Genomic DNA, 13,195 nt, shown 5'->3' with positions numbered 1-13,195 from the left:
AGAAACACGTTTGTGAGTGCCAAGAAGAGCAAGGTCCTAGTGAGGTGTTTGTGATTTGAGAATCCAAGAGAGTAGCCTCACTAGCAAATCAAGAGTAGCAAAGTGTGCATCCATCTTCTCATTAGTCTTCGCGTGGTCAAGTGAGAGTTCGTGCTTGTTACTCTTGGTGATCGCCATCACCTAGACGGCTTGGTGGTGATTGGGAGTTTGGTGTTCACCCGGCGGAGCTTGTGGGTGACCCAACTCAAGTTGTGAGCGGCTTTGGGTGATTCGCCGCGACGGAGTGTCGAAGAATCAACCCGTAAAGAGCACTTGATCCTTGCGCGGATCAAGGGGGAGCTACACCCTTGCGCGGGTGCTCCAACGAGGACTAGTGGGGAGTGGCGACTCTCCGATACCTCGGCAAAACATCGCCGCGTTCCTTTCTCTCTCCATTTACTTTGAGCACTTACTTTGAGCATTTACTTTGAGCAATTCAATACTTGTTTTTACATCCATAGAATTGCTTGCTAGAGTAAGTTTGGAACTTAGACTGCGAGGTTGTTGTGCATTAGTTTGATATAAACACTTTTCTAGGCACAAGGGGTTAATTGGGCTATCCGTAGGATTTGATTATTGCAAGAGAATTTAGAATTAGCCCAATTCAACCCCCCCTCTTGGGTATCTTGATCCTTTCAATTGGTATCAGAGCCTTCACTATAAGCCCAACTAAACACCCCCTAGTATCCAGCCAGCACAGCGTTCCGGCCTCCCTTCTTGACTGGTCAGTTGGAACTTGGAAGTGATTCTTGCACCGTACCTGAGTTATTCTCATGCTCCATCGGATACAACCACCAATGGATGCTGATGCCAGTCTTCATTCCTCATGCGCCCATGGATGCATTGGATGCTTAATATATTGTGTCATAAACTATCCCCAGAACAGAACCAATTGTGATTGGTCGATACTGACAAATCGAGCAGTGATAAAACATAACAGTGTGAAGACACAAACTCGATGAGCCTCTCATTATGTTTTTGAAATTGAAACCAATCAAAGACTCATCAGTCCTAATTAATACCCCTTCGCTCTCTCCCTCCAGCTAGTGGCCGCTCTGCTGACGTATATGTGATCTCTTGCTGTCGGACCAAATCTTGCTTTGCTTCATCCTACCTCAGCTGCATTGACTTCTTTGTAATCTTTGTACTGTGCGACGAGAAAACATGTTTGTGGGCACCTCCACGCTACGGCACGCCTTTTCACACGGTGGCTCAGTGCTACTCTAGCATCCACGCCTTTTCACACGCCGCACGCAAGTCGATCGAAGCTGTCACGCGCTTTCCTGCCCACCTTGCAGTGTTATTACCACAACCTACTCCAGTCACCACCTTCTTCCCTGAATCATCAACATTTCCTTCCTACCTCATACAGCCAACGCAAGCCAGCAACCAGCTACTGTTACCCTTGCGGGCAAGAACCTCAAATTGGAACCTAAATCCATCTCCCTGCTCCTCCTTTCATCACTCACCCGCACGCTACAATCCAGCTGTAGTATCTGGTTGGTCAGGTTGACGATGTCCATGGCGATGCCTGTCTAACCATTAACTAGTAGATCCTGTTCCACGACCAAGAACGAACAACACCGGCACCGCCTCACCGCTTGCGTCCATTGCTCAGCTCGTCGGCCCCAGGTTCTTTTCCTTAACAGTTACGTTTCTGCAGCTGCTTATGCGTAGCTAGATCTGCGCATATAGTGCCCACTGTAATGTAGTTGTTACGCTTCTGCAGTTGCTTATGCGTAGCTAGATCTGCGCATATAGTGCCCACTGTGATGTAGTAGTTACGTTTCTGCAGCTGCTTATGCGTAGCTAGATCTGCGCATATAGTTGCCACTGTCATGTAGTTGTATGAATGAACGAGAAGTTAGTAGTAGTGCTGCGATGGCTGCAATAATAGATGGCATATGATTGAATCTTTGATGTATAAAATTAAAATGCCATGTTGAAATTAATATCTGTTCTCATTTTGTTACAGCAAAAACCGAAGTTCTCAATCATGGCCGGTGTCCTAGATGCTTTGGCGTCCTACATCCAAAACATGCTCATGCAGATGGCGGCAGATGAGGTGCATATGTTGCTTGGAGTGTCCGGTGAGATTGATAACATGGACATCAAGCTTCGGGATCTGAAGAACATCCTTGCTGATGCTGATAGGAGGAACATCACAGACCAAAGTGTCCAAGCATGGGGGATAGAGCTAAGGAATGCTATGTATGATGCCACTGACGTCCTCGACCTATGCCAGCTCAAGGCCATGGAGCAAGGCCAAAGGCATGATGCCGGATGCTTCAACCCACTGCTCTTCTGCATACGGAATCCCCTACATGCCCATGACATTGGAATCCGCATCAAGAACCTTAACAAGAAGCTAGATGGCATCAAGGCACGTGGTGCATCATTCAACTTCATGAACCTTGGTACTTACGAGGACCGTGGAAGAAACGTGGTATCATATCCTTCTGGTACCCGTGAGACATCAGGGGGGCTTGACGAATCTAGTTTGGTTGGTGATCAGATCGAAGAGGACACAACAAATCTAGTGGAGATGCTAACAAAGAAGTATCCGACCGACGACGACAAATCCAACAAAATAATCATTTTCTCCATTGTGGGAATTGGTGGGATTGGTAAAACCACCCTTGCTCAAAAGATCTTCAACAGTGAAGTCATAAAACATGAGTTCACGAAGAAAATATGGTTGAGTGTCAACCAAGACTTCAACAAAACTGAAATGTTAAGGAGAGTTATTATCGAAGCTGGTGGAAACCACCATGCTTGTGGAAATTCGAAGGTGGCACTGGAACAGACTCTAATAGAAGCTTTGAAGGGACACAAAACCTTATTAATAATGGATGATGTCTGGGACTACAATATATGGGAAGGTGTGCTTAGAACTCCCTTTGTCAATGCCATGCTAGCTCAAGGTAGCCGTGTGCTGGTCACCACAAGGCATGACATAGTGGCACGTCAGATGAAGGCTGAGGAGCCCTACCATCGTATTGACAAACTTGGGCTTCAAGATGCTTGGTTGCTGCTCAAGAAGCAGGTACAAGTTAATCCATACATTAATTACTTTTCTTTAATTATGCATTTTGTTTTCTAGCTGCATCACTTTAGTTTTGCTTCTATCTTAGTAGTGGGAACTAGATTCCCTGTCCTGGCAACAACTTCTATTTTAATTATTTGTTTCAACATCTAGTTCTATGGTGGTGACCTTCGAAATATATTATAGAGAAACAAAATGTCATACATCCATATATATGTTAGTATTGTAACATCCTGCATATTCAGTCATGCAGACTCCACATAGGGCTGGTATTCACAATTTTTTGTTAAAGCAATTAAAATTTGGTCATTGTATTACACTTCCTCATTTTTTAAAAGAACTTGAGATCTGTAGGTTCGATTGGATCGGTCATGGGCTGTAACGTAGGCAATACCACATGGCGAATTAGCAACTAAATTTAATTCACAAACTAAGGCAACCATAATAAGTCTGTTTAGCACTATGCTTTTTAGAGTAAAATAAAAAAATGGTTTTCGAACTTATTCTGTATGATGTCATCTGGGTCCCTAGATTCTCAAAATGCATGCACTGTGAGGTTAGTGAAATTGTCTTTGGATGTAATGTAAGTCCCAGGCTCTTATAATGCTACTTTCAAAATGCATGCACTTGTACTAGAATATCATAAGGATCCCCAGACTTGTCACGTGCTATCATCCAGTTCTAAATGAGCCCTAACACACTATACATCCTTATGTGGCAGGCCATAATTGATCCATTGGTGGTTCGGTATTGGCCAGTAGTCCAACGCGAGGGTATGTATGTCACACATATTGGGCTGCTGCACAATATCAGAGCGAGAAGAGAGAAACAGAGAGAGAGAGGGAGGGAGGGGGAATCGAGACGGTGGGCCAAAGGCCAACATATATGTGTGGTTCCCATGGGTAGGATCCACTAGTAGAGAAATTATGAGACATATAGATAGCATTTGATTGGGAGATAAGGTGGGGTGGGATGGTCTTGTCTCTGGATTGTGGGATGCGGCGACCCTATTTCTTTTCTGGTTGGGGAGAGATGGGATCAACCCGTTTTCTGTTTGGTCTTAGACATAAAAAGTGGGATTCACTACTGACATGTGGGGCCCATTTGGCAGTTTTTATTCTATCTTTTTCTTCCTCCTCTCCTCCTCTCTCTTCCCCCAACTGTAGCCGCCCAAAGGGCTCGCAGCGCGACGCCCTACGCCTCCTCCTGGTCAGATCGGCCACGCCCCACACCTGCTGCTTCATGCGGCCCCCGAGCTTGCACGCGGTGGCTCTTCAGAGGTTGCATGACGGTGGCCTCCCAAGCTCACGTGGGGAGGCTCCTCATGTCTCGCGCACGGCGGCGGCCCCTCAAGGTCACACGTGGCAGTGGCCCCCGAGATCGCAAGACGGTGGCCCCCGGCGCTCCTCTTCTTGGTCGACTGCCCCTATGCACCTCCTCTCCTTTTCTTCCTCACCTGCAAGCGGGCTCATCCCACCTTGGGCGACCCCGTCTGTCAAATATCTAGGGACTGGGCAACCTGCATCTCACGGGAATATTCCCATGTGGGATGTCCTCGCCCCTTGTGGCCTCCCAAACAAACACCACTCGTCCTGGAGCCATCTCGTCCCATCCCTGCTTGTCCTTGCATCCAAACACATGGATACTGTTCCACCATGGCATGCCATGTTGAGGAATGGAAAAGATCTAGGTCAGTTTGGATGTGGATGACATCGTGTTACATATTCTAAGGCTAGAAATAATATTTTGATGAGTAAATTCCATGGTTGGTCCTCTAACTTGTGAGGTGTGTCATCCCGGTCGCCAAACATAAAAAGTGTGTCATTCCCGCCTTTAAACTTTGTTTGGGCCTCATATTCGTACAAACGGGTATGGATTCAGGCCCGTGTGCAGAGAAAAGACTCGCTTGCTTGAAAATAAAACATTAGCGGGGGTTATATACAAAATCACCCAGATACATAAATTGCACAAATATTAACAAATTTCATGAGGGACTATTTTTAAAAAAAATATCTTCTTCCACATTTGAAATGCTACATGAGTTCATCTCGCTGTCAATGCCGCCACTGCTGTCGGGGAGCACGAGAGCGTGAGCCATGGCCGCGGCTGCACAAGCAAGCCGCCGCCACCGCAGCACAAGCACGAATGTGAGCAACCGTCTTGGCTACGTAGCCGCCGTGGCTGCGCAGCCGTCCAGAACTGGGGTACTTAAATAGTTTAAGGATCTAAATGTGCAATTTTATATTTAGTGATATGATAGAAGATGTAGTAGTTTAGGGGCCATGGGTGTAATTTACTGTATAAAAATATATTATTCTCCACTGTACCAATTATCATATGACTGGAAGTATACGTGAAAAGGCATCGCATATGAAATTGTCTACAAACAGCATTTTTAATATTGATTTTTCAACGTGAACCGGGTGGAAGCGTGCTATAGCAAAGAACCCACATATACCAACGCAAAACTCTTTGTACTAAATTGGATGTGCCTATCGGGTGAAATTTAATGAAGAGTGGGCCCAGAAACTATGAATAGAACTAGTACCACTTAGAATATTAATTATTTTGGTACAAAATTTGAAACTAATCCAACCGCCTTTGTTGGGGGAGACTATTACTGCTTTCAACTGTTTATTTGTATAGTCATGCACTGGGAGATTACATGCTGTCACTTGTAATTGAAATAATTCTTTCTAATATTTTTGCTTGGCCATACCTTAATGCGCCCCTTGTAATGAATATTTTTCCACATTTATTGAGTTATGTTTTCTTGAGCACTGTAGCTTTATTATACAGAATTTATATTGATTGGTAGTGAATCATTCCAGTGGGTTCAGAATTGACGCAGTTGCAGCTACAATGCACACAATGTTGTATTAGCTGAATAATAGTGCTGATTTTGTTAAAGATTAGGAAAGGCCGTACTTCCAAAGGTGATAGGAGCAAAGAAGTAGAAATTCATCATGAACATTACTAGTGAATACTTTGTTGCTATTGTCTCCGAAGCAACATTCGTGCCTTTTTTCTTTCTTTTTACTTAGTTGCACATGCATAAAGTATAATATAAAAAAGGCTGACCAAAAATTATGTGCTAGAGACCACATAGGTTTCTTTCTTGATGTGTTTTGCATTGACAGGATATCACGACACTGCACAATAAATTATTGTTTGTCTAATTTGCCGAAAATTCTTGCAGGTTGTTACAGACGTAAATGATGAGCCCCTGGTTGAAATACTAAAGGATATTGGAATGAGACTTGTTGAAAAATGTGATGGTTTACCTCTTGGGGTCAAAGTAATGGGAGGTCTCCTGCGTCAGAAAAGGATAAGACGAACCGACTGGCAAAATGTCTTAGATGATTCTCTATGGTCAGTATCACAAATGCCTAAAGAGCTAAATTATGCAGTATATCTTAGCTATGAAGATCTGCAGCCTTGTTTGAAGCCTTGCTTTTTGCACTGTTCCCTCCTTCCGAGGGGCACATTGTTTTTTGTTGATGACATTGTTGGCATGTGGATTAGTGAAGGATTTGTTCATGGAACTTTACGTGACCTAGAAGAAATAGGAAGGGAATACTATGATCAGTTAATACAGCGGAACCTTATTGAGCCAGATATGAAGTATGTTGATCAAGCTGTTTGCAACATGCATGATATTGTTCGGTCATTTGCTCATAACATGTTGGGAGATGAAGCACTCATAGCTCACAACAGTAAAATTGGTATTGACAAACTTAAATCGAAAAAGTTTTTTAGATTATCTCTCGAAAGCAAAGGATCAGAACAACATGATTTGGAGTGGTGTTCTCTCCAAACACAGACATCACTGAGAACACTAATTTTAGTTGGTAATATAAAGATTAAGCCAGGTGATTCATTTCTTTCTCTTTCGAGTCTCCGAACACTACATTTGGACAGTGTAAATATTGATGCAGTAGCCGAATCTTTGTATCTGCTGAAACATTTGAGGTATTTGTCAATAGAAAACAGTAATACATCCAATTTACCAGAAGACATAGGCAAGTTGAAATTCTTGCAGTACATTAGCATTTCTGGTTCTCAGAGTTTGGTTAATCTTCCCAGTAGCATTGGAGTGCTACAAGACTTGAGGTTTCTCAGACTTGACCGGAAAAATGTAAGTGTTATACCAAGGGAATTTAGTGGCCTAACTTCTTTGAGGAAATTATATGGATTTCCAGCCCACATGGACTGTGATCACTGTAGTTTGGAGGAACTAGGGCCTCTCTGCCAGCTAACAGAACTTGATATCAGATTCTTGGAGAATGTAGCTTCTTCCTCATCTGCTATACAGGCCAAACTTTGTGGAAAGAAGCGCCTAAGGTATCTCTCACTGGGTTGCACCAGTAGACTTGGAGATGATGGCCTGTTGGTAAAAGAGGAAGATGGGATCTCTGAGAAAGCCAAGAGACAAATCGAGGAGGTTTTTGATGAGCTCTGCCCTCCGCTTGGCTTAGAAAACCTTAACATCAAAGGGTATTTTGGTGAGCGGCTCCCAGGTTGGATGATGCTGACAGCAGTTACGCCCCTTGGGAGCTTGAGGATTCTAACGATGGATGACTTGGCCTGCTGCACAGTGCTTCCTAGTGGCTTGAGTCAGCTCCCCTGCTTGGAGCTTCTGCAGATTGTTCGTGCCCCAGCAATCAAGCGTGTTGGGCTTGAATTCCTACAACCAAGCAATCATGTAGGGGTTGCGTTTCCCAGATTACATCAGTTGACTTTTGATAGATTTGTCGAATGGGAGGAATGGGAGTGGGAGGAACAAGTGAAAGCCATGCCACTCTTGGAGAAGTTTACAATCAAAATGTGCAAGTTGAGGCGTGTGCCACCTGGGCTTGCCTTCCACGCAAAGGCTTTGAAGAAATTAGGTATATATGATGTCAAGAACCTAAGGTCTTTGGAGAACTTCACTTCTGTTGTCCACCTCGAGGTGTTTATGAACACTGACCTGGAGAGGATCAGTAATCTACCGAAACTGCAGAAGCTCGTCATCGTCAAGTGCCCAGAAGTGAAGGTATTGGAGGGCATGCCTTCACTACAGAGACTCAATCTGGAGGATTATGTCATGGAAACAGTCCCCAAGTATCTGCATGATGTGAACCCAAGGTATTTGCAGCTAGATTGTTCCTTATCGCTGCTCACTGCCATAGCAGCAGGGAAATCTGGTCCTGAGTGGGACAAGTTTAGCCACATCCAGCTAGTCAAGGCCTATGCAAATGATAAAGGCAGTCCAAGGAAGTGGTATGTGCTCCACGCAAGGGATCCTTTCCGCTTTGAGACAAATATCAGTCGCTCTGCAATTGCTCAAGGTGCTTCATCTGATATATTTTTATTTCCAGATACCGTGTTTGGCTTGGTCTGTTTTCTTGGTTCCCTCGTCTCGATTCCAATCTCTGTATCTTGTGCAGCACGCAACCGCCGGACGTGGTTTCCTTACAATAAAATATGCCCGATTGAAGAAGAGTGGCTGGTAGAACGATGCACAAGTGCGAACAAACGTCTGCCCCTCTGCCTACGCTTCCGGTAAATTTGGCTGCACAAGATAACTGCTTGCCTCCATCCTGACAATATCTCCTACTATTTCATTAATTTCTTCTTGGAGTAGGGGCTTGTTTAGATTGCAAAAATTTGCAATCTAAACAAGGCCTAGTATAACATATTGGGGCTATCCCCCCTGCAGGTGGCACGCCTATGATCACTTGATTTTCTGGTTGCGTCGAGCGTGCCTGCACTGCAGTGAAGCCGCAAGGGTAGCGGCACCTTCGAACCAATGGACTGAAGAAGGCTGGGAAGCGGGTACATGTTGTCCGATCAATGGATTGACTGTACTGCAGCAACAAAATGGTACACCAAGAGCGTAGTGTGAATGGATATGCATTTTGATGCTCAGTACTCGAACAAGCAATGCGTTGAAGGAGCAGCTTTTGAGCCTTTGTCAGCTCGTTCAACGAACCACGCTAGAGAACAGAGACGAATATACTGCATACAGGCCGCGACAGAGGCATTTGTCACCCTGTGCTCTCAACAGATTGTGCATAACAAGACCTTTGTGTAATTTTATTGATTTTTTTTTCCTTTCCTTTCTTGTCTCCTGAGTTTGTAACTCTATACGTTTGATGTGTTTTCATAAACCCCAGTAGGGAGAAGCCCGTTCTGTTTTCCTCGAAAAACCAAAGCATCCTCAAACAAATAGAACAGCCATACAGAATCCATTCAATTTCCATGCACTCTTGTCAGTGTCAGTCAGGATTACGGCTGCTAAATAATATATACATGTGGCATGACATGCTCACGACACGCACGACCATAGACAACTGATAACCCTCACGGCCTCTGCAATGGTATCATTTGCAGACCGCTTGGGGACTAACCCAACCCAGCAATGCAAATTCTGCCTATCTCCGTCTGGATATTCCGTGCCCAAAATACGCATGCCGGCTCTACGGTGTTAGCAGCCCCATCTCCATCTCGTGCGCCGGCTGTCTTGTTCGACAGCCGTCGTCACTTCTGCTCTTTAGATCATCCCATCCACTGCATGCCTTCTTCTACACCGGTACACCGGTCGAGTTGATCTCTCGTGACAATAGTCCAAGGGTCGCGTTTATGGTCCGAGCTGGCATAAATGCTATAAGCATGGAGGCTTGTTCTGCTTTTCCTTATTCAATTTTTTGTGAAACTAACTTGCACCATAATCCATTTCAACGCATGTAAATCGAAGACTATACTAGTGCATCCAAATAATCTCTGTAGAGGTCCGAGCTGGCATATGAATTAGTCTTCACATCCCAGTCATCAAATGGGCCCATCATGGACGACCCGTAAAGCTAGTCTTCCTATTTGCTGCCAAAGGACTTCACATCGGTGTTGAAATCTCTTCTCCCAATATCACAACAAATAAAATGTCGATGGAAAGCATCAGCCTAACGAATATTGGGGTCCTTCATTACTATGTGCTTGTGTGACATCCATTACCAAAAGTGATGTAGTCAAGATAGCAGTCACCTTCATCCAACAAACGCGCTGAGTCAGATTTGTCGTCACCATTTTAGAATAATCCCAAGCAGCTGATTCCACCACCAAAAGTGATGATTCTTATAATACATTTTTACTAAAGAATAAAAAGTAGAAAGCGGCAAGAGCATATCCGGCAGGGGCACCCAAATCAGAGTCTCTACTTTTGATTGAGGTCCTTCGCCTACTTGTGTTGACCTAGTTTTTTTTACTTCTACTCCAGCAGGAGCACCCAAATTTGAAACCCCAAATTCGTTCAAGTAGAGACTAGCAAATGGGATCCGCATGTCATTCTCTCCGTCTTCTTCCTCCTCCTAGGGGCCAGGGGGTGAGCCCCAGGAATGGTTGCCTGAGGGGGATTTGGGTGCCCACCCAAAATTTGGGCCTCGAATAGGGGTCTGTTGGAGCATAGTTTTTGCTTGCGCACCCATATTTAGCTATGAGGGTTCAACTAGGGGCTTTACTGGAATTGCTCTTAAATGAAATGCACAAAATGTTCGATTGCACAGTCATCTTAGTGCCTGTCGTTTGGATCCAAATTATATGTCGTGCCATGTTGTGCAGCCCGATGACAATATAATACATTTCACCAAACTTTCATTTGTTAAAGCAACCAGCTCCCCCTACACACGTACATGAAGCTGCCAGCCACTCAAGGCATGGCACACACACGTACATGTCTACCCGATACACATCTTGCTAGACATCCAGATGGGCGATCAAATTGTCAACTTCCAACTTGCAACACTAACATCAGCTTTTACAGTGCACCAATCCGGTGTGGAATTAATAAACTAGGACGCCGCACGCAAATCGACCGATGCTGTCACGCACTTTCCATCCCACCTTCCGCTGTCACCACCCTACCGCATGCATCACCATCTTCTTCCCTGAATCATCACCAATTCATTCCCAATTGAAGCAGCCAAGAAAAGCCACCACATTACCTAAACCCCTCTCGCTGCTCCTTACTGGCATGGTATCTGCAAGCGATGCAGTCACATGGTGCATACATCTAGACAACCAGATGGGCGATCAAATTATGGTTATAACTTAATTCAACTTGCTTTTGTGTTGACTACGTTTGCTAGCTAATGAGGCTCCAATGTGGAAATAAATTGCAAGGGAAATACGAGCATCCGTCTACACTCGAGATTGCAAGGAAATGAATTGCCATTGCCAGCTCCAACATTATTGTAACTGAAAATCCCGTCTAGCAACCTTTGTTAATTAGCCTCCAGCTCCATGCCATGTCCACTGCAAAGTTGCAATGATTTCTTTATCCTACCTCCCCTCCTCAGTGTGTCTTCTTGTCATCTCGTGCGACGAGAAAGCATCTTCCGGTGCCTCCACGCTTCTTCACGCAAAAGCAGTGGCCGGCGATTCACGTGGTGGCTCGGAGCAACTCTAGCATCGGCGTGGAATAAACTTAGACGCCGCACGCAAATCCATGGAAGCTGTCACGCACTTTCCTTCCCACCTTGCAATGTCACCACGACCTATTCCCATCACCATCTTCTTCCCCGAATCATCAACATTTCCTTCTTAGCTCGTACAGCCAGCAGAGGCCAGCAAGGTGCCGTTTAGTTCCTTCCATTTTGCAAAAAAATTTAAAATTTCCCATCACATCGAATCTTTAACGCATGCATGAAGCATTAAATATAAATAAAAAATAAAACTAATTGTATAGTTTAGACGAAATTCACGAGACGAATGTTTTAAGCCTAATTAGACTATGATTGAACACTAATTGTCAAATAACAACGAAAGTACTACAGTACTATTTCGCCAAAAAAATTGCAAACTAAACGAGGCCCAAGCTACTACTGCGATCCTTGCGAACGAGAACCTCACATCGATCGGAACATAATTTGGGATGCACGGTGTATCAATCAGCATACTTCAACGTCAGAGAACATAAATAATTTTGATGTCAGGAGTCCACACTTGCTCCATTTGGCTAATACAGAACAAGAAGTACTCTGTTTCAAGTTAACCTGTCTGTATACCCTGCTTTCCCTTTCCATACAATAACCTTTTGTGGCTCCATTTCTCTTCCGTGCGCAAGTATAAAGTCCCTATCTCTAAGGCTGACTACATCGGCGCACGGCGCCTAGAACCGTATTGTTGTGCACACAGCAATGGCATCCATCTTTCCCTCTCAGTACTCCACTGATTATTTGGCTGGGTTTCCTTGTTTCACATTTGTGGCCTTAACCTGCATGCACTGGGAATATTCATTCGTTGCTGCCTTTTACTGGAGGCAGTGATCAATAATGTTGGGGTTCTGGCAGGTGGTTTACTGGTTTTCATTTTTTCATAGACAATGAACATCACCACAGATTACAGGAGGAAGTGGATTCGAATTATCTAAAGTAGAATCTCACTCAGTTGATTTGGATACAATTGCATCGAGTCTATTTCGATTTAGATATCCATGACCATTTGATCATGTAACAAAAATCCAACATCTGTTGCAGACTAACTCGAAATGTCCATGTCCATTGGATTTTCTTGGACTTAGAGAGAGACAGAACAGATTTACGGGGTGTTTGGTATTGCTCCCCTCCACGTTTTTCAGCTTCGCTTCACATTTTTTAGCAAAACGGTTTTAACTGCACGCACTCTGTTCGAGGAAAAAGGTTGGAGTTGTACGAGCACCTAAAGGAGTGCTCCACAAACTCTAGATTTTGGTGGAGCTACTCCACGGTGGAATTTGTGAAGCAATCCCAAATATCTAGCACTACTACAGTAAACTTAATAGAGGCGTGCGTTTTTTATTTTCGAAGGCGGGCAAAGGCAACCGCCTCCATCGAAAGGTCACGGTTAATCCGTGAATAACGAAGACGGTTGCCTTGCCCGCCTCAGTTATTCAGTTAACGGAGGCGGGTGCCTTATAACGCCCGCCTTGGTAAATCGATAAAAAAACAAAAAAAATCCAGGCTCGACATCGAGCCCACTCTCAGGCCCAATGATGAGCCCACTTCTGGGAACGCCATGCCGCCGTTGGTGGTCGGATCTGAAAGCATCTAGGCCTCTAGTTGGATTTCGGTGATTAATGTCAATACAAGATTACTA

At 44.5% G+C, this 13,195-nt stretch overlaps 1 protein-coding gene across 2 annotated transcripts; it reads left to right on the top strand.

The window, feature by feature from the left end:
• The first annotated feature begins 1,395 nt into the window (after window positions 1-1,395).
• Window positions 1,396-9,280, top strand: LOC136481564 (putative disease resistance protein RGA1). Of its 2 annotated transcripts, none has more exons than XM_066478900.1 (5): window positions 1,396-1,671; window positions 2,015-3,085; window positions 6,285-8,415; window positions 8,515-8,629; window positions 8,787-9,280. In XM_066478900.1, the coding sequence occupies exons 2-5, from the start codon at window positions 2,036-2,038 to the stop codon at window positions 8,965-8,967; spliced, it is 3,477 nt and encodes a 1,158-aa protein (XP_066334997.1). In that variant the 5' UTR covers window positions 1,396-1,671; window positions 2,015-2,035; the 3' UTR covers window positions 8,968-9,280. The 2 variants fall into 2 exon arrangements, with proteins under 2 accessions (XP_066334997.1, XP_066334996.1); XM_066478899.1 differs by having other exon boundaries at window positions 8,751-9,280.
• The last annotated feature ends 3,915 nt before the right edge of the window (window positions 9,281-13,195 follow it).

This window comes from Miscanthus floridulus, chromosome 9, assembly GCF_019320115.1.
Source record: "Miscanthus floridulus cultivar M001 chromosome 9, ASM1932011v1, whole genome shotgun sequence".
Lineage (NCBI taxonomy): Eukaryota > Viridiplantae > Streptophyta > Magnoliopsida > Poales > Poaceae > Miscanthus > Miscanthus floridulus.
Note: the sequence above shows the minus strand (reverse complement) of the source record. Positions and strands in the feature narration are given on the sequence as shown.